The sequence below is a fragment of the Jaculus jaculus genome, chromosome 18 (genome assembly GCF_020740685.1).
Source record: "Jaculus jaculus isolate mJacJac1 chromosome 18, mJacJac1.mat.Y.cur, whole genome shotgun sequence".
Lineage (NCBI taxonomy): Eukaryota > Metazoa > Chordata > Mammalia > Rodentia > Dipodidae > Jaculus > Jaculus jaculus.
In genome coordinates this window covers 3,809,001-3,828,374 of record NC_059119.1, presented here as the reverse complement: position 1 = coordinate 3,828,374, position 19,374 = coordinate 3,809,001, and the positions used below count along the sequence as shown (strand labels likewise).

The window sequence follows — 19,374 nt, the reverse complement described above, 5'->3', positions numbered from 1 at the left end:
CAGCTGATGGAGATTTGGGAATTAAAGCCTCCTGGAGGCAGTGTATTGTTGGGGGCGGGCTTATGGGTGTTATAGCCAGTGTCCCACTGCCAGTGTTTGGCACTCTCCTGTTGCTATTCCAGCTTATGTTGGCCAGGGGGTGCTGTTCACCCTCAACTCATGTCGTCATTTCCCCCTGCCATGGAGCTTCCCCTCGAGTCTGTAAGCCAAAATAAATCTCTTTTTCCCCCAAAGCTGATCTTGGCTGGGTGTTTTCTGCCAGCAGAGTGGACCTGACTGTGACATTTGGGTCCATCATTTTACCTATGAGCAGGGCTAGGTGCTGAATATTTGATAAATGTCTCTTCCAATATAATCCAATTTTCCACTATCAGATTTGAAATAATAAGTCAGTGGTCTTGTACTTTTGGTTGGCATTTGAGAGGGGATCTGATCCCTGGAAAACCCTCCCAGTCTATCTGTAATAGAAACAATTATCCATCTCCTCATGAAGGGATACATTCCTGCCGAGGACCTCAGATACTTGGGGTTTGCAGCTCTCCTGTAAACGGTTATTTTTGTTTATTACTTGGCCCCTGAGGTTAGAATGCCTCTCAGTATTAAAAGCAGTTGAAGTGTTTCTCATGTTCATGGAAAAGTGATGTACAGCAGAGAGAAAAGAAGTTGTGCGGGAACCGGAGCAGCTGCCACTTTGCGAAGCTGACGGCCGAGCACTTCGGAGGCTGCGGCACAGCGCCGCTCCTCCCGCTCCTCCCGCTCCTCCCGCTCCCCCCGCTCCCCCCCCCCCCCGCTCCCTTGCAGGGGGCTTGCAGAGAGCCCTTCTGCCTGTTCACCTTCTTGCCATTAGCTTGCCTTCTCCCTCTCCTTCCTTCCTTTGCCCTCTGACAGATTGAGAACTGTAGAAGCTTGTGTCTCCGAAGCAGGGTGCATCTTCAGGCACTCTGTTTCCTTCAGCCTCTTACATCTTCTTTTGGGGGTTGGAGAGGCTGTGATCAGGAGAGGTGTGGGGTGTTGAGGGCATGAGTGGTGCGGTAGTTCTTGGCCCAGGTGATGTCCTCTTGAGAGGACTACCATATCTAGTACTGTTGGCCTTCTGCGTCCTGCAGCCTCTGACAGCCTCACTCTGCATTCAGGCAGCTCACCTGCACCCCCTTGTTCTACACCTAGGGTTGACGGAGGCCTGTTTGTCCCACTAGTGCTCGTGTTACCTAGAGCAAGGGCGTCCTGGTCCCTGCCCTACATGGAGCACGCGGCCCTGCACAGTGAACAGGCTTGAGGGTGGTGGCTGAGAGCAAAGAGCTTGAAGCCAGAGAACTTGGCTCAGACCCTGGACTTAACCTTAACTCAGCTATAAGACTTCTCTGTGCTTTCTTTCTGTGTGGGGCCCTTGATAATAGTCACCTACTGCTGAGTTACAGTGACTAAGTACATTGATATTTAGAAAATTCAAGATGTGACAATGCCCTGAAGAGTATTCACTACTTTTAGAAGTAGCTGATGGAAACCATATGGAGAGTGCTGTGAAATAGACATTGAAATGCACATGTGCAGCTCTGAGCTTGTCACAGCTGGAGGAGTGCTCATTGTGCTAGGGCCCGTGGGAAGGCACCATAGAAGATTCCCCTGGTGCCAGTAATATGAGGCTAGGTGGTAGGCTCTGTAGGTAGAAGAACAGCGTGACAGGTGTGTGGGGTGGATCTAATGTCACTTCTGTAAGAGGGGTCCCATGTGGCTAGCAGGGGTTGTCACAGGTTCAGACCCCTGGATCCGAGTGGTCTCTACCTATAGTGCTGGCCCAGCCCAAGAAAGAGTCAGAGTGACATTAACAGTAGCTGCAAAACTCCCTTGCTTAGACATACCTATTTCTATTTTTGCTTGCTGAATTTTTGTTTGTTTGCCACATACGTGTGTGTAGTAACATGCCTTTGTGTGTGCATGTTCATATGAATGTGGACACGTGCATGTCCATGTGGAGCTAGAGGCTCAGGATCAATGTCTTCCTGTATTTCTCCCACCTGTGTGTTTAATCAAGAGCTCACCAGTTCAGCTGCTCTAGCTAGCCACTTGCCCAGGGATCCTATGTGCCTCCCTTCTGTGAGCTGCCACATCCACCTGGCATTCACAGGAGCACTGGGGATCTGAACTCATGCCTCCATGTGCGTTTGGCAAGTGCTTTACCCACTGAGCCATGTCCTCAGGCTAACCTTCCTTGTTTTGCTACTTGTATGGAGTATGACAGCAGCAGAGGAAAGCACAAGAGCTTGCTTGCTGGGGACCAGGTTGTGGAAGGACTTGGACACACGCCTGTGGACTCGGTCTGCAGCTGTACAGTGGTGTGGCAGGCCGCTACTTTGGTGCTTTGAAGTGGGCACTTGTATGCTGGGCTGGTCATAAGTGGTTCTGGGTAGGTCTTCTAGGGAGCAGGAAAGGTCTCAGCAAGGCTGGGTCATCAGCACTGAAGAAGAAAGGGTTATGTGACAGCCGTGGCGGGGCTGGCTTCATGTGGTGGACAGCAAGAATAATGGAGCAGAGCAGGGGAGCCTCTTAGTCATTATAGTGTGGTGGTATGCACCTGTGATCCCAGCACTGGGAGGTGCAGACAGGCCGATCCCTGGGGTCGCTGGCCAGCCAGTCTAGCCTAATTGGCGAGCTCCAGGCCAATGAAAGACTGTTTCATAAAAAGCTGGATGGACCCTGAGGCATGCCACTGAAGTTACCCTTTGGCATCGATGTGCATATGCTCACACAAGAAGCATGTTCCAACATGTTTTTCCACAGTTTTATCAAACTTGGTGTTTGAGTTTGATGATTGTTGTTTACTTTCCCAATGACACTAGTTATTATCTATTTTATATTGGCTTTTGCATGGTCCCATGCAGGTGGCTGTTGTCGTTGGGTGTCAGGAAACCCCTAATGGTGGTGGTGGGACAGAGGCAGGCCTCAGGAAGGATTGCTGTTGGCTGGGTAGAGCAGAGTGAAGCATCTGGAGTTTACTCTCTGGTCTGTCTGAGGAAGCTGGGTCCCAGGTGGTGAAGGCTACACCACAGATGAACTCAGATCCTACAGCCAGGACCTTGCTGACTTCTCAGCCTGGCCTGTGGGGTGGCAGGTCAGTAACCTGCATAGACATGTGCTGGCAGTGGTCCCCCAGGTGAGAGCGTGCATCTCCTCTACTTGCCTGAGAGAATTCTGGTGCGAATAGAGTTATCTGATGGTGTGAGCCTCTAACCCTGACTATGGAGAGACAGGCAGGAAGATCATGAGTTCAGGGCCAGCCTGGGTAACTGAGAGAGACCCTGTCTCACAATGAAAAGTAAGCCCTGGAGAGATGGATTAGTGGTTAAGGCACTTGCCTGCAAAGCCAAAGGATCCAGGTTCAGTTCCCCAGGACCCACATGAGTCAGATGCACAAAGGGGTGCATGCATCTGGAGTTCATTTGCAGTGACTAGAGGCTCTGGCATGTCCATTCTATCTCTCCTTGCCTATTTCTCTTTCTCTCAAATAAATAAAATGTTTTTAAAAAAATGAAAAGTGAAAGAGTGTTGGATCTGTACACACTGAGCTATCTTCCAACCCCCACTTGAAATTTTTTCAGAGACTTTATGATTCCATATGTCATCAGGGATAATAAGAAGTTCAAGTTTTATTATGTGGAAATTGAGGTGTAATTCTCTTTGCACACACTTTTCATTAAATCAAGGTTTTTCATCCTGTTTTACTGCCCTTACGGCATGCAAAATGGGACCTGCTAGTCTCCGGTGGCTCAGTTCCATCAGCGTGGTGTTGCTGTCAGCAGCATATGTCACAACCAAGGATTACAAAATCATTCCATTATTGAGATGCACTTTTTATAGAGTATAAACTCATTTTGAAAAACTAAATTCCTTTTAATCTGCATAAGCATTTAGCTGTAGACACATGCAGGGCAGAAACATGAGTTATTTCAGACACTTTAGTGGAAATCACTTCTTGGTTTGAAGTACTTTCAGTTCAGAATCTCTGATGTTGTTGATCAGTGACTGAGAGCTGCTTCCATGGGGCACATTTAAGTGTTCTGATTAGAATTCACAGCAAAGTCCAGTTTATGCCTGTGTCGATGATGGGTGACAGGACCCTGGAGTTCGTTTCTAATGAGGGTCTTGGCAAGCTGAACCTGCACCAGGCTTTCTGGGAGGGTTTATGTTCGCAGTGACCTGGGCTGCATGCCGAATAGGCAGGTGGATTCAGGGTGTCGTTTTGAGCCCTCATAGGACCATGTTGCTTGATAAACACGAGGCAGGTTAAATATGCCTTCGCTGAAGTGTTTGGGACTAAACATTTTGTATTTCGTGTTTTTTTTAGGATCTTGGAATTTGCACATACTTAATGAGATGTCTTGAGCATGGGACCCTTGTTTAGACATGAAACTCATTAAAGTTTGATTTGTGTCTTGCACACATGGCCTGAAGATAATTTATACAATATTTAAAATACACCTGCATCTTACTCAGACCCATCACCTAAAGATAGTTATGCAGCTGTCCACTTGGGAGGTACGTTGGTGCTCAAATAGTTTCAGATTTAGGAGTATTAGGGCTTTTCAGATTTAGGGAACTGAACCCGTATCTCCTTAAATAATTTCTAAGTTTTAAAAATTTATGTGTGCACACACACACACACACATGCTACCATGCCTGTGTGAAGGCCGGAGGAGTTGTCGGTGCTCTACCCTCTTTGAGACAACAGGGTCTCTTGTTGATGTAAATGTTTCTGGCCTGTGAGCAGCTTATGTGGGTGGCTGGGGAATTGAACACCTGCTGGCAGACTTTGCAGACAGACACCTTTAGCTGCAAGCCATCTCTTCAATCTGTCATCCAGTTTTTTTCTTAGGCAGATTGCATGAATCAGACCGTAGGTTCTAGAAATCCCTACCCCATGACTGCCTCCTCCCCTGGTTTCTCTTAAACTCCATCCGGTACTGCAATTTTGAAGGCTTGGAATATTTCTTTGTGACCTCCTTTGATTATCTATGATTTCTTTGAAGGATGTTTTCTTTGTTCCGAAACTCCATGCCCTGCGTCAGAATTTCCGTCACTGGAGAGGTAGGAGAGAGTGCAGGCTGCAGTGCTGTGTGTGTGTTTGTTTGGTCTTTTGTTGCAGCTCTCTTTTGGGAATGGTGACACCTGAAATCTTGTGCAGAGTCAGGTCTCAGGATAGTGTAACCCAGGGGCCCTGCTTGTGCCCTGACAGTTTTATCATCCTTTCCTTAGAGTGTGGCTCTTGAGAGGAAAGCAGCCTCCTAAGGAGAGCTTTGACAGCCGTTGTTACTACTAGGTCAGCATGCAGCATGCAGCCTTGCAGGAAGCACCTCATCAGTTATTGACGGCGTTAGAGCATCTGTTTGTGACTTCCTGCAAGCCAGTGAGAGCCCCCACTCTGGCACATGGTTTGCCTGGCAAGAGAGTTTTCAGCGTTGGATGGCTTTCTTTGTTGTTTTAATTTGTATGGGGCCAAAACAATACTACTTTTACATGACCATAGTTGAAAATGCTTTGGAGGCAGTCATAGCTGCTATATTTAAAAGCACTTTTCTGCAAATAGGGAAAAGGTTTTAAGGCTGGAGTACGTAATGCCCTTAGAACCCGAAGAGGTGCTCTGTGTTTGGTCTTCTGCCAGGTATGGGTGAGTTTGCCAGGTCACCACAGCACTTCTTGGTAAAGGCGTCTGGTGCACATGTGATTTGGTTGTCTCCTCAGAAGCCCTGTGCCCATGGAGTCTTCAGTCTGATCCTTGGGGACTCTGGCACTGCGTCCATTCTTCTTGGTTCTTTTAATTACTGCTTAGTGTAGCAGGACCTGAGTGTTAAAGGACTAGCTAAAAATAGACTTGTCACCCTAAGTGCTGCCTCCCATCTGCTTTGTGACCTTGTCTTCCTGGGTCCCTGCAAGGTTGACCAGCTTGTTTTTGGAATTGCACCTCTAAAACAGTTGGAGAAACTTAGTCAACATTTCCAGGTGTAGGAGGTTTTCTTTTCTTTACATGCAACCCGAGAGACCCTGTCAGATGCAGAGAGGGGTGTGTGACCACTTCAGGATGAACTAGCCTGGCCAGATTGTCTCAGTCATTCACTGTACCTACAGTGTGCATGCAGAGAGAAACAGCTGCCCCTGGGCGAGTGGGGAGTACAGCTGGCCTGTTTTTTCCCGTTTAATCATTTGACTTTACAATGACGAGTTATGGGCATGGGGGCAGTCTGAAGCTGACCTGTCTTGGGTTTGCTCGGGGATTGGGGTGTACTGGCTTGGGGTTCAGAGAAAGATTTGCTTGCTAAACTTGGTCCAGTGAACTGTCCTGTCATTTACAATGGGGAGGTGATCACGTTTAGTGCAAATCTAAAACTGGCTGTCCCAGGTCTCCCTGAAGAAAGGTTTTGAAGATAAAATTAAACTCCATGTACTTTCATAGCTGTTTATCAGCTTTCCCTTAGTATCCCTTGGTTCTGAAACATTGGATCAACCCCTGACTATGGAATTACCAGTTGAAAGTGTTAGAACTTGCATGGCTAACCTTATTGAGACCCTCATTCTGTCCTGTGTGTACTGGCTCTTTTATTTTCTTTGGTTTGAAGGTTAGAATATGAAAAAAAAAAGTGTGTACATGTGCAACTATAACACTAGACCCTTATTTTTTGTTTTTGTTTTTGTTTTTTTGATTTTTTGAGGTAGGGTCTCACTCTAGCCCAGGCTGACCTGGAATTCACTATGCAGTCTCAGGGTGGCCTCGAACTCACGGTGATCCTCCTACCTCTGCCTCCCAAGTGCTGGGATTAAAGGCATGCGCCACCACACCCGGCTAGACCCTTATTTTTTAATTGCATATGTAAGACATCATTTCCCCCTTGGTTCTTTAGCAAAGACATAGGAAGCATGATGGACGATTTCATTAAGCAAAGAAAATTAATGGTTCTTATTTTTGCCAACGTGAGCTTACTGGTACCTTAGGAAATTGTATGAAATTTGTAGTAATTTTTTTTTTTTTGTTGTTTTGTTTTTTGAGGTAGGGTCTCACTCTGGTTCAGGCTGACCTGGAATTAACTCTGTCATCTCAGGGTGGCCTTGAACTCATGGCGATCCTCCTACCTCTGCCTCCCGAGTGCTGGGATTAAAGGCATGCGCCACCACGCCCGGCTGAAATTTGTAGTAATTTGCTAAGCATATTTTGTGGCTATACCATCTCTTTCTGCAGACATGACAAATCTGAGTGAATTGTGATTCATTTAATAACTGGTGGTGTCAAGTCTTAGCTTTTAAACTTTCATAGTTTTTATGCCCAGGTTGTAAAACTTGAAGGGACTGGAAGAGTATGTGCTGGACACGTAAGTGTCCTCCCTACCCTTTCCCACACCCCCAAGCCCCTCTCCGGAGATGACGGCTTGCTGACACTCTGGATAGCCATGGTTTGACTTGAGAGCCAGCGTTTGCCTGTGGGTGACAAGGAAGAGTTAGGAGCAGGTACCAGTTACTCTGTACCTGGGGCAGATGTGGGCAGCATCATCTGAGGCTGGCTTTCAGAACCCCGTGTTGGCATGGCGTTGAGCTTGTCCTTGTCGTTCCCCAGCTGCAGCATGAGAAGGCAGAACTGGAGCAGCACCTGGAGCAGGAGCAGGAGTTCCAGGTCAACAAGCTGATGAAGAAAATTAAAAAGCTGGAGAATGACACCATTTCCAAGCAGCTCACCTTAGAGCAGGTATGCACCTCTGCTCTCCCTGCTCCTCTCTTTCTTCACCAGTACACCCTGCCCAGCTTGAGATGCCCGGTGGAACAGCAAGGACAGACAGACGCCTGTCATCCCTTCTCACAGTGGGGCTTCATCGTGAAGTGAGCGTTGGTAAAGTTTACAGCGTTGCTGCTTTCTCTCCCACACGCTCGTTCTCCTTGACCACAGTGAAGTCTCAGGAGGCACGTGGGGATTCGAGTTATAGCAGGAAACACCAGGCTTCTCTTTGCAAAGCAACCCAGGATTGCTCCTGAGACCATTTCCTAAAGCAGGGAGGCCTCAGGTCCAGAAGCTTCTTTCAAGGGTTCACCAGAAGAAATGGGTGTTTCCTTCTTGGAGTTACTAGCTCTGTTAAATGAATGCTGCCTTCTCCCAGCTAAACTTGTTCATACTGAGTTCGAGATTTAGTCAGCTCATCCTGCGTCATCAGTTGGCCAGGATGAGTATGGGTTACTTTCATCCACTTTCCTGAGCCCAGGTTCTCCGTCTATCTGTAAACAGAACAGGAAAGACTGAAGCAAGGATTGGTAAGCTAGAAGGCGCAGAAGTGGTACGTCACAGTGCAGGGTCCATCGTCGGGGCCCCTGGGCAGGGGTGGGTATTAATCCCAGAACTTGCCTTGGAAGTGAACACTGGTCCTTGTATTCTGATCTCAGTAATCTGGGACAGTCTGCTCAGCCCAGCTCAGCTCAGCTCAGTGTGTTACACTGCAGTTCCTAGTATCCCCAGGGAATAGGACTCTGCTCCCTGATACCTTCTTCCACTCAATATCCTGAAATTTTATCTGCCCTAAGATGACTTTTAAAGGCTGTCCATGGTGCACAGGTACGTGGGGTACCATGTGCACCCGAGTAGAGGGTCCATGACTTGGTTTTGCAGGCGCTGGCTGTCATGATCAGCCGTGCCTCTCATGCGTAGCACCCTGCTCTTCCTCATGTTCATCATCTTGGCTGTCTGCCTCACCTGTACCTCATCAGCTACTCTCAGGACAGCTCTAGTTTTAAGTTAGTCCAAGCTGAAACTACCAAGGGAATGAAAAGTTGGGATGCATTTTTAACCAGTAATGATTTTTCATATTTACCTATCTGCAAAGGGTGGGGTGGTGAATTGTCACTGGATTTTCTAGGAGTGAATGGTATTTGTAAAAATTTCTTAATACCTTGCATGTGCAACAAACAGGTTTTGTTTTAGGGGTTTAGCTGTTTTGTTTATTGGTGGTTGCCTCCTTAAATGTGTACACACACACACACGTGCAAAGAGACAGAGACAGAGTCATCTACCATTACCATTCAGTTTTCAGATTGAAATGCAGTATCTACATCTAGAAGAGATGCTTCTGGCTCCAATTTAAAACCATTTTGTTCTGATATCCATCTATTGGATTCCTGGGATGGACTGTCAAAGTGACACTTTATGGATTCTTATTAAGTCCCTGGATATCATTCCTTTAACTGAGAGCTAACCAAGATCTTCAGTGAAATTCTCTGAGCTGCTGGTAGCTTGAGGACCTAAACTAGCCTTCATGATGCTGGTTGCCAGTGAAGGAGATGATGCAGAGGCTGGGGCAGTGATCCCACAGGCTTCAGTGTGGCCACAAGGTGGCAGCAGTGAGCCAGCATCAGCTGGAAACAGCTCTGACCTCACTTTCCTAGGAAGGGACCATGGCCTCACTGGCTGGAGGACTTTGCAGACGTCACCAACTGAATCTCTTTAAAGTGAGGTCCAAGACACACATTCTTTACAGCAGTGAATGACTTGGTGACCCTGAAGGCACATTTCAGACTTTGGCAGAAATGGGTTTTCCAGTCTTTTGCCTACCTTACAGAGCCTTTTGTTAGATGAAAACCTGAGACAGCTTCCCAAGAAAGTATTTAACACTGTCATCCAAATGTCTCAACCTCTCTTTGTAGGTGTCAGAGTGGTGAAATGTTAGGAATTAGACTCATGTTTTCAAAGTTCAATGCGTGTAGGGCATGTTTGGGTTGTTTTCTCTGGCAGAAATAAGTCTGCTGTGAATTGTTGTGAATCTGATCCGAGCAGCTCTTTGGTCCTCTTGTGCCTGCATTGTATTGCACGAGGTGCGCAGTGATGCGTTCTGTACCGCACGTGATTTCCCCAAGAGCAGATGCACTGCGCTGGCACCGTGATGGCTGTGTGCTCTCTGCCGTTGTTCTCCAGACAGTAGGCAACTATTTCAGCAGGTGCTTTGCGTGTTTTCCCACACAGTTAGGATGATCCTGAGAGCTAATTTGGGCATGAGACAAGAGAGAGCAGTCCATTGCCTATTCTAGCGTTCAGGGACTGGCCATTGATGTGTCAGGCCTCCAGCTACTACAGAGGAACTCCAGACACATGCGCCACCTTGTGCACCTACCTGGCTTGTGTGGGTCCTGGAGAGTCGAACCTGTATTCTTAGGCTTTGCATGCAAGTATCTTAACAGCTAAGCCATCTCCCCCTCCCCCTCCCCCTCCCCCTCCCCCTCCCATTTCATTTCATTTTTTTTTTTCTGTGATTGGCGAAGTGTAACTCCCTCAGTTATGTATTAATTTTGGGGTTTGTCCCTTACCTAAATTGTCTCCACTCTCCCAAAGTCCAAGTGTGGATTCAGGGCTCATATGGTAGAATTTCACTTCATGAGGATTCATTTAGAATGACACATTTAACTCAAGTGATTTAGGGAAACTTCCCTGAAGTCAAACGTCGCTTCCTTCATGAGTTCTGTGGCCCCAGGCCTGTAAATTGATAGTTGTGGTGAAGCTGGCCTAACCACAGGTTTGAGGGGAGCATTGTCCCATCCCATGTCCATTCCCCATCTTCCTCACCCTCTGTATGAATTAAGGTTCTTGGATTCCTCAGAGGCAGGATTGTTCAAATGCAAGCGGCCCAGCTAGGGATAAATTGACATGGTAACACAGTGCCCAGTTGATTATGCCACAGTATATGAGTGTGGCCAGTTTCATAAGGTAATACTTATGTGCTCTGCACTGATCTTTCGCCTCAATCCTATTTCAGTTTTTAAAAAATGTAGGTCACAAAAGATGAAACCAATTTCCCAATCCAGTAATGGGTTGTGGCCTGCAATTTGTAAAACAGACTTGGATGTGCGCAGTGTTTACAGCTTCCAGGCCTCCCTGGGCCTTTCCTGGCCTGGAGTGCAGGGTGCACCCACCTTCGTCCCGGCCTCAGGCTCCTCCTCTGGTCAGCCCTGCCTGTGCTCCCGGGCTTCGTGGTGCGGGCACCGGCCCTGTGGCACTGACGCGCTGCTCCGCCGCTTCCTCCCCAGTGGCTGTCTAGAAGACGGAGAGCAGTGTCTGTTGGTTCTTGGTTTGCGCTGGGGGAACCTAGACAAGGCATTTCTTGAGTGCAGCACTGGGCCACCAGGAGAGGCTGGCAGGTGCAGCGTGGTGTGTGGGAGGGGCGGGCACCAGAAGGAGAAGCAAAAGGGTGAGGATCATGTGGAATATGGGTGAGAGAGGAGGGGCCGAGGGAGAGGGTTTTGAGGGTTATGGGGAGAGAAGTGCTGTGGGAGGGAGGGCAGGTGGGCTCTGGGTAATGTGCTTAGGTGGGGGAGTGGGAACACCCCCTCTTCTCAGCATGTCCAGGTGGAGGAAGGGGAGAGGGGTGCGGGAAGGAGAGAGCTCTGGGGTTCTCTCGGTGTTAGCTTGGTGGGTATGATTTTCCTCCAGAAGTTGTAGCTGCTGTTCACAATGGAAATGTCACCCATTTGTTCCTTCTGATACTGTGCCTCACTTCAGATGTCCCGCCGTCCTTGTCAGTCTGGTTCTCCACCGCCTTGCTTCTGTGGTTTGTGCGGCGTTGGCTGTGGCCGACTCCTTGGACTTTGGTTTTCCCGTGCCTCAGCTGTGGCCCCTGCTTGGTATGCGTCCTGCATTAACTCAGCACGCTTGTCACATGCCAGTGTGCGCCTCACCTCTCCTAAGAAGGATGACAAGTCCATGCTTGGCCTTCAGGACCGGGGCTGCCAGTGGGCTGGTGATGAGGGAAGTGCAGGGCAGAGTCCTGCAGGGGAGGGTTGCAGTCTGTAAGCAGCGGGGAAGACCCACGGCCACGTCCAGATGACACAGAAGAAAGGCCAGCAGGGTAGAGAGGCCCAGGTCCAGTCTTGTTGCAGGCCTCAGAGGCGAGAGGCCTGAGAGAGGAGGCAGGCACTGGAGAGTAGGGGTGCTCAGAACAGAGGAAGGCGCAGCAGAGAGGAAGCCCCGCTCTCATCATGGGGCCGGGCAGTGCGTGCGAAGGCCCGAGCCTGTCTCTGCAGAGCCTGTGCTGAGGCCCGCCATCTGACTGCCTCGGGCTGGCCAGGCCTCGGCACTGCCGGTGCCTGTGGTGTCGCTCATCCTAGCGGGGCCTAGAGGGTTCCACAGAGCCCCAGCTCCCAGCAGGGACACCGCAGGGTGACGTCCACTGTCCTGTGATGCTTTTCCATCTGTGAGTACACTGCCAGCCACACAACATACAGGCTGGTTTTGGCATGCTGAATTTGAATCTTTGAGACAAAACATTATTTTTTGTAAGGCTTTTAAAATAAAGCAGGAGGAGTTTTAGTACATTTCAAGGTATATACCAGAAAGAGAAAGAAGTTTTGGTTTCTAGTTCTGTGTTAGAGATGGTTAATAATGGGTAAGGATCCAAGATGTCTTTTTTGTTGTTGTTGTTGTTTGTTTGTTTGTTTTTTGAGGTAGAGTTTCACTGTAGCCCAGGCTGACCTGGAATTCACTGTGTAGTCTCAGGGTAGCCTCAAACTCAACTGTGATCCTCCTACTTCAGCCTTCCAAGGGCTGGGATTAAAAGTGTGAGCCACCATGCCTGGCCTAAGATGCCCTTTTATTTTTCTTTTAAGATTATGGTCCCCCTTTTTATGTTATCTTATTTGTTTGAGAGCGACAGAGGTAAAGAAAAAAGAGACAATTGGGTATGCCAGGGCTGTCAGCCACTGCAAACAAACTGCAGACACACGTACCACCTTGTGCACCTGGCTTATGTGACTCCTGGGGAATCGAACCTGGGTTCTTTGGCTTCGCAGGCAAATGGCTTCGTCACTAAGCCATCTCTCCAGCCCCCAGATGCCTTTTTTGTCTTACTTGTACAGACGGCAACCGATGCACAGCACGGACCACACTGCCACCCATGTCCTTGTGTCAGCAGCCCCTGTATACGCTTGAGTGTGACCGGGTGTGCGGCTCAGGCGCCTCTCTTCACAGCCTGCAGCTGTGGGGAGTTACCCAAAGGGTTCCTGTGTTTTTGTGACCTGTACAACCGTGAACATACCCACGTGTGCTCAGGTTTGCGTCCTTGGCTGATCTTTGTTATTGTCGCTTAGCAGAGTATTTCTGAAGTTTATATTAGGAAAACAACCAGGTTTTTAAGATTAAATTTCTTAAAATTTTTTAATTACATGTTTGTTAAACAAATTTAGGTGGTGACTAGAGAGATGGCTTAGCAGTAAGGCTCTTGCCTGCAAAACCCACGTAAGCCAGATGTACAAGGTGGCACATGGCTTCTGGAGTTTGTTTGCAGAGGTCATGGCATATGCCTATTCCCTTACCTCCCCCCCCCATCTGCTTCTTTCTTTCTCAAAAACATTAGGTGGGTCCAGAAACGGCACACAGGTAAATTATCATTTCCTCCGAGGGACAGCCCTGCCTCTAGTTTGGATTCCTTTTTCTCTGCCTGTGTGTTTCTGGTGTATATAAATGTATCTTCAAAGGTGATGTCAGCCCCTGAGCTGGAAAGTGAGCCTTCTTCCTCTTCCTTGCTCTTCACCAGAAATCACCTTGGTGCTTTCTGCTCTGTCATGAGTTGTGGGGACACCCCAGGACATGTTCTTCATTCTGAGAACAATTGCAACTTGATTTATCAAACCTAGGGGCTCTGGTCTATGAACTCCTGTCCTAGCTTACAAAGTGACTGCTCGATCATTTTGTAAGACTGTTTTCTGGAAGTCACACATCAGAATCATATGCCTGCCTCTGAGAAGTGAGCATAGTCTTGAGGCATTTGCTAGGTCTTTCCTTTTTCTCCACAGCAGCATCAAATCTTCATTTTATGGTGTTGGATCATCTTATGTTGTTTTTTTAGAGCCAGTGTTTTGTCCTGTAGTCCAGGCTGACCTCAGATTGAATCCTCAGTGCTAGGGTTGCAGACTGCACCCCATGCACAGACCAGCTCTCTCATTAGGGAGACTTAGCCTTGAGAGAGAAGTGTGCCTGGAGCGTCTACCAGCCGCCCCACCTTCCCTCAGCCTCGTGCTGAGCTCTGCCCTGCTGGGGAGATACAGAGGATGCGGGTAACCCGCAGAGCTTTCATACCCAAGTTCTAAATGAGGGTAGGGAGCATGACAGGAGCTCTTGGGCTGAGGCCAGCTAAGCTGCAGTGGGAGGTGGAGCTGAGCACAGTGAGGATCCCTGCTGCACCACAAACCAACTTAATCATCAAGTGTGACTCTCCACCATCAGATCACTATGTCCCCTCGTCCTGGGACCTGTAGAATAATAATCCGTTTAGGAGCAGCTCAGATTAGCCTGAGAATTAGATGAGTGGCTGTCCTGTGACTCCAAATTTAAAACTAAACAAAGCAAAAATAGCTAGAGAGATGGGCTGGAGAGATGGCTTAGCGGTTAAGCGCTTGCCTGTGAAGCCTAAGGAAAGCCTAAGGTTCCCCAGGTCCCACGTTAGCCAGATGCACAAGGGGGCGCACGCGTCTGGAGTTCATTTGCAGAGGCTGGAAGCCCTGGCGTGCCCATTCTCTCTCTCTCCCTCTATCTGTCTTTCTCTCTATGTCTGTCACTCTCAAATAAATAAATAAAAAATGAACAAAAAAAATTTAAAAAAAAGCTAGAGAGGAGATTATTACAGATCATTTTGTTTTTGGAAATAGGGCCTCATGTACTCTAGATTGGCCACAAACTTGCTATGAAGCTGAGAATAACCTTGAACTTCTGGTCCACCTGCTCCTCCTACTTCTCAGGTACTGGGCTAACTTAACAGACACCACTACTGGTTCCTGCTGTGCTGGAAACTGAACCCAGGGATTTGTGCCTGCTACGCAAGAGCTCTACCAAATGAGCTACATCCCCAGCCAGTCCAGCAGGTTAAAAGCACTGAACCACTGGCTGAACAATTTCCAACATACTATCCTGTAGTGTGACCCAAGACTGTGAGATCATATGATGACCGGATGTCCGCAGAGACAAATTGCCTTTGGAGGTGGCAGACCTCGGTGCTTGGTGTCTGCATGTATGATATTGGTATTAGGTGGGCGTGACAACTAGGATAAATCACTGTCTCTCAGTTTGATTTCCTCTTAACTTCTTAGGCAGAGCTTCTCAGCAGTACGGACAAGTTGAGATTCTTAACACTGAGAAGAGGCCCTGCTCTGTGTAAGGCTACAGGTGTGCAGGCTCCTCTGGTGCCCAGCCTGCCTCAGGATAATATACTTGGGAGTCCAGGCTGCTGAGTGGAGGCCTCCCAGGCTGTATGCTTCACGGAAGCGAATTAGTGGGACCAACGAGCATACCCTTCACATCCAGGGAGTCCAAGCCATGTGCTGTGAAGTGTGCTGTGGGCTGGAAGCTGGGGCTTTGCCAGCAAGTGCCAAGAAGTAGTGCCGTGCAGGCTTTCAGTTCGTGCTCCTCTGTTCCTGCCTCCAGACTGCCCTGCTTCCTTACCCTTAGCCACCCACCAGCTCTTCCTCTCAGATGCTGTTGACAAAGGAGATAGGCTCAGAAGCCACCACCACGTCATCTACCCTACACCCTCTTCTGAAAGATCTCTTGTTGCTTGTGGGTGACGCTCAGCAGTGCTGGCTGTCATGGTGACACGCTGCTCGGTCCTGTCTGTAATGTTACCTTGCCAGAGGCCTGCCCTTTCCCAGGCTAACGGTTTCCTCAGCTTCAAGATGAAAGACTAGATTTGGGGGATCTCTCCTGGTGTTGATCCTAATAGAGTGGGTGATTAAGGTAGCTCCCAGCAATGCCACTTGAGATTGGGCAGACAGGTCAGCAAAGGAACTTGGTGTCCAGGCCAGCCTTCTCCTTCCACAAGACATCGAGAGCCACTGCAGGTGAGCGAGGTACTGGAGACCACATACCTAGTACGTCACACAGGGGAAACGACATCTTTTTCTTTAGTTTACTTTTAAGAGTTACTAATCAGCATGATTACTCTGAGTCATTGAGCTTGTGTTGATTAGATAATGTACTGCAAAAAAAAAAAAAATGCCTCCTTGAGTTTTTTTCTTGTGTAATAGCAACCCACTGTAATTAATAATTTTGCCTTTTCATCAGGCACTTGGGTAGGGTCTTCAAGGGCAATTGCATTAGGAGTGAGCTTCTTTCAAGGAATGGCTGTGGGCTGTACCTCACCGTGCTCAGAGAAACCCCGAGTGCCATGAGAGTGCTCTGAGGTGTCTTGGGGTTTCTCCCCTTTGCTGGCTCACGTTCAAGCAGACATTTGTCGGCTCTGGTCCCCAGCTGCACAGCACAAAATGCTTCTGACTTAGTCTGGTAAGCGGATCTTTTCTGCTCTAGCTTAGTTGTTGTTGGGTAATGCTGGGGCTTATTAAACCCATGTCCTTGAACATGGCAGACAGTGCTTTTACCACTCAGCTCTGCTCCCAGGGCTTCTTTTGACCGATTCTGACTCTGTTGCCTCCTTACTTCTTGGCCTTGAACTGTTTGTTGTTCAGAGTCACTTTCCACCATGTGAAGATAATATTTTGAAGCTCTGTTTTGAGTTTATTACAGGAACTTGTCTGCTTAGCTGCCAGTATCTGCCGATAGCGTGGAACCTCTCAGACACTGTTCTAGACACTGAGAGCACAGTGATGAATAAAATAGAATACAGGAGTGAGGAGGAAATGAGAGAAAGTAGTGGGGGGCATAAGTACATGTGTGTGTGAAGGTACATTGAAACACTTTATTTTCTATAATTAATGTGTGCTAATGAAAGTGAATGGAGGAATGCAGCTGTAGCCCACTTGTAGAGCGCTTACCTAGCATTGACAAGGCCTTGGCTTTCATCCCCAGTACTGAAGGGGAAAAAAGTGAACGGAATCTGTAATGTAATATCACAACCAAAATGCTGACATTACCATCATGGATAAGAATGTAGCCTCACGTGCTTGAGGGATGGGACCAAATCAAACAGGTAACCAGGCACAGGTAACCAGGCACGGCAGCAAGTCCTGAGTGCCAGTCGGTTCCTAATGTCTGTATGAGTCGAGTCACGGAGGACTCACAGCACAACAAGTAGATGGGCATTGTGCTTTTCCAGTGATGAAATTCTGTTCAGTGATCTTCCCAGTCCTCTAACTGGTCATTGATGGGGCTGAAGTCTGGGTCTGGGATCCTAACCCACTTTATTCTCGTCCTTTCTAAGTAAGCTGGTGACATCTGTAAATGCACCCATGTTACAGGAAATATTTGAGTCAGTTCTTGTGTTTTTACCACCACTTTCTCTTTTTTTCCTATTTCTTTCACACATATCCTTGGGTTCAATTTACTGTCATGGTCTCCACTAAAATGAAGTCCCACAAGGGCAGAAATACATGCCTCCTTCCTTGGTCCATAGGTACAGCTCTTTTATCCACAGTCTGGCATTTTTTTCTCTGGGCTTACTGTATATTGCTCAATATTAATTGGTTGATTCAGTGCATTTTCTCATATTTACTTCATCCTAGGAACTAGAGCAGGTGGAGATTTCCTTCCCAACTACATATCCTTCCCCAGTGTGATGACAGGTGTTCACCATTTTTGTTCATGTTTTTATGTCTTAGTACATCTATTAACTGGTACCTGTTCCCAGACCTTGGAGCATTGTTTATTTATTTTTAAACTTTTAAAATTTATTTGAGAGAGAGAATGGGCATGCCAGGGCCTCCAGCCATTGCAAATGAACTCCAGATGCACATACCACCTTGTGTTTCTGGCTTACATAGGTCCTGGGGAATGAAACCTGGGTCCTTTGGCTTTGCAAGCAAGCGCCTTAACCATTAAGCCATCTCTACAGCACCATGGTGTTATTTGTATGCATACTAAGTTAACATTTCTGACTTAGCATGGGAATTTCATGCAGAGCTAGAGAAGTCCAGTACAGTGAGCAAACCGGCCACCCCCAAGCCCTGATGAAGGAAGACTCATGTGACTTGAGTAAATGCTGGTGCACATGCCAGGCGACATCTTGAGGGTGAACCTACCTCTCAGGTTTTTCAGTTACATGTTGAAGTTAGAGGCACATTGGCTCTGTCTGCATATTCCTTCAAGTAAGGGCACCCTAATGGTTCATTCCAGTAGATCTCATCAGCAAAATTTCAGTGGCTGACCGACCATAGTGAACTCTGTTTCCTTCCTTTAGTTGAGACGGGAGAAGATTGACCTTGAAAACACACTGGAGCAGGAGCAGGAAGCGCTGGTCAACCGTCTTTGGAAAAGGATGGACAAACTGGAAGCTGAAAAACGGTTTGTTTAGTCTTGCTCTTCTCTCAGTGTGTGTGTCTGTCTTGTCTGACTCTCTGTGAGTGTGACTGAGGGACAGCAGTGGGACTTTTTTTAATTTGCTGCAACAGTGAATGGAGAAAGGAGTATGTCAGCAATCATTCCCAGGCCTGCGTCCTCAGATGCCACCACCGTGCTCCCCAGTGGGACATTTGAGTGCCTTGGTGACATACATTTTAACTTGCTAGAGGAACAAATCTTTGATCTTCCTGAACTCTTTGCACATTGGTCAGGTCAGCTCTTCTGCTTTCTCTTCCTGTTTTTGCATCTGTAGTTCCAAGGCCATGACAGAATTAATCACAGGGCTCGGATGCACTTTCAGGTTGTTGTCAAAGGTAGTTGTGATTGCAACATGTCACTTCATTCAGCTGCTTTCTAAATACTTAGTATGTAAATATATACATATATAAGTAGATATGCCCATATTTATCTATATTTATATATGTATATAAGTAATTTAGGGCAAATTCAAAGGTGAAAAATAAAAATCAAACAAAAAATCAAAAACCAAAACCGCAGCAGAGGGCACTAGAGATGGGTTGGTGGTCGTCCTTTTCTGAGTGCAGTGGAGACTGCAGTGGCTGGTGAACCAAACAGCGTGAAATGGCCATGTTGCAGCTCAGAGCTGTTGTGTGTTTCAGCATTTTATATGTAACTACTTGGTCGAGAAGGAGGAGCCACCAGATACAGTTGGAGACGCAGTATTTCTGATGTGTCTTGTTTGACATTTCTTAGCTTGGTGTGGCCAGAGTGGAGGCTCCCCTCAGCCTGGCTTGTCAAGCTTTTGACATTGGTTTTGCAGGAAGGAGTTGTAGAAACAGAGGATCTCTGTGTTATCCATCCTCCAAGAAGATTCATACTTCTTCCTGAGTTTGACCCAAAGTATGATGAGAGTATGTGCTCCTTGCTCTCCCCCTGCCCTGAAGCAAGCCTGCCAACCTTTCAGTCAGCCGGTAATTGGCAGTGTCCACAGAACTCGGGGCATAATACTGAAGCAGGTGTTCAGTAAACTTCCCAGTCATGCTTAGTTGGCAGGGCTCCTTTCAAGAGCTACAGGTGATTAGATCCCTCTGTTCTGCCCTCTGACCTGAGATCATAGCAGATGA

At 47.7% G+C, this 19,374-nt stretch overlaps 1 protein-coding gene across 1 annotated transcript in view; it reads left to right on the top strand.

Moving 5' to 3' along the window:
- Positions 1-19,374, top strand: part of Ccdc6 (coiled-coil domain containing 6) — a 98,617-nt gene that overhangs the window by 59,609 nt on the left and 19,634 nt on the right. Inside the window, exons 3-4 of the mRNA XM_004657783.2 lie at positions 7,598-7,726; positions 18,129-18,232. Of these exons, the coding sequence (XP_004657840.2) occupies positions 7,598-7,726; positions 18,129-18,232 (233 nt within the window). The remainder of the gene's footprint in view (positions 1-7,597; positions 7,727-18,128; positions 18,233-19,374) is intronic.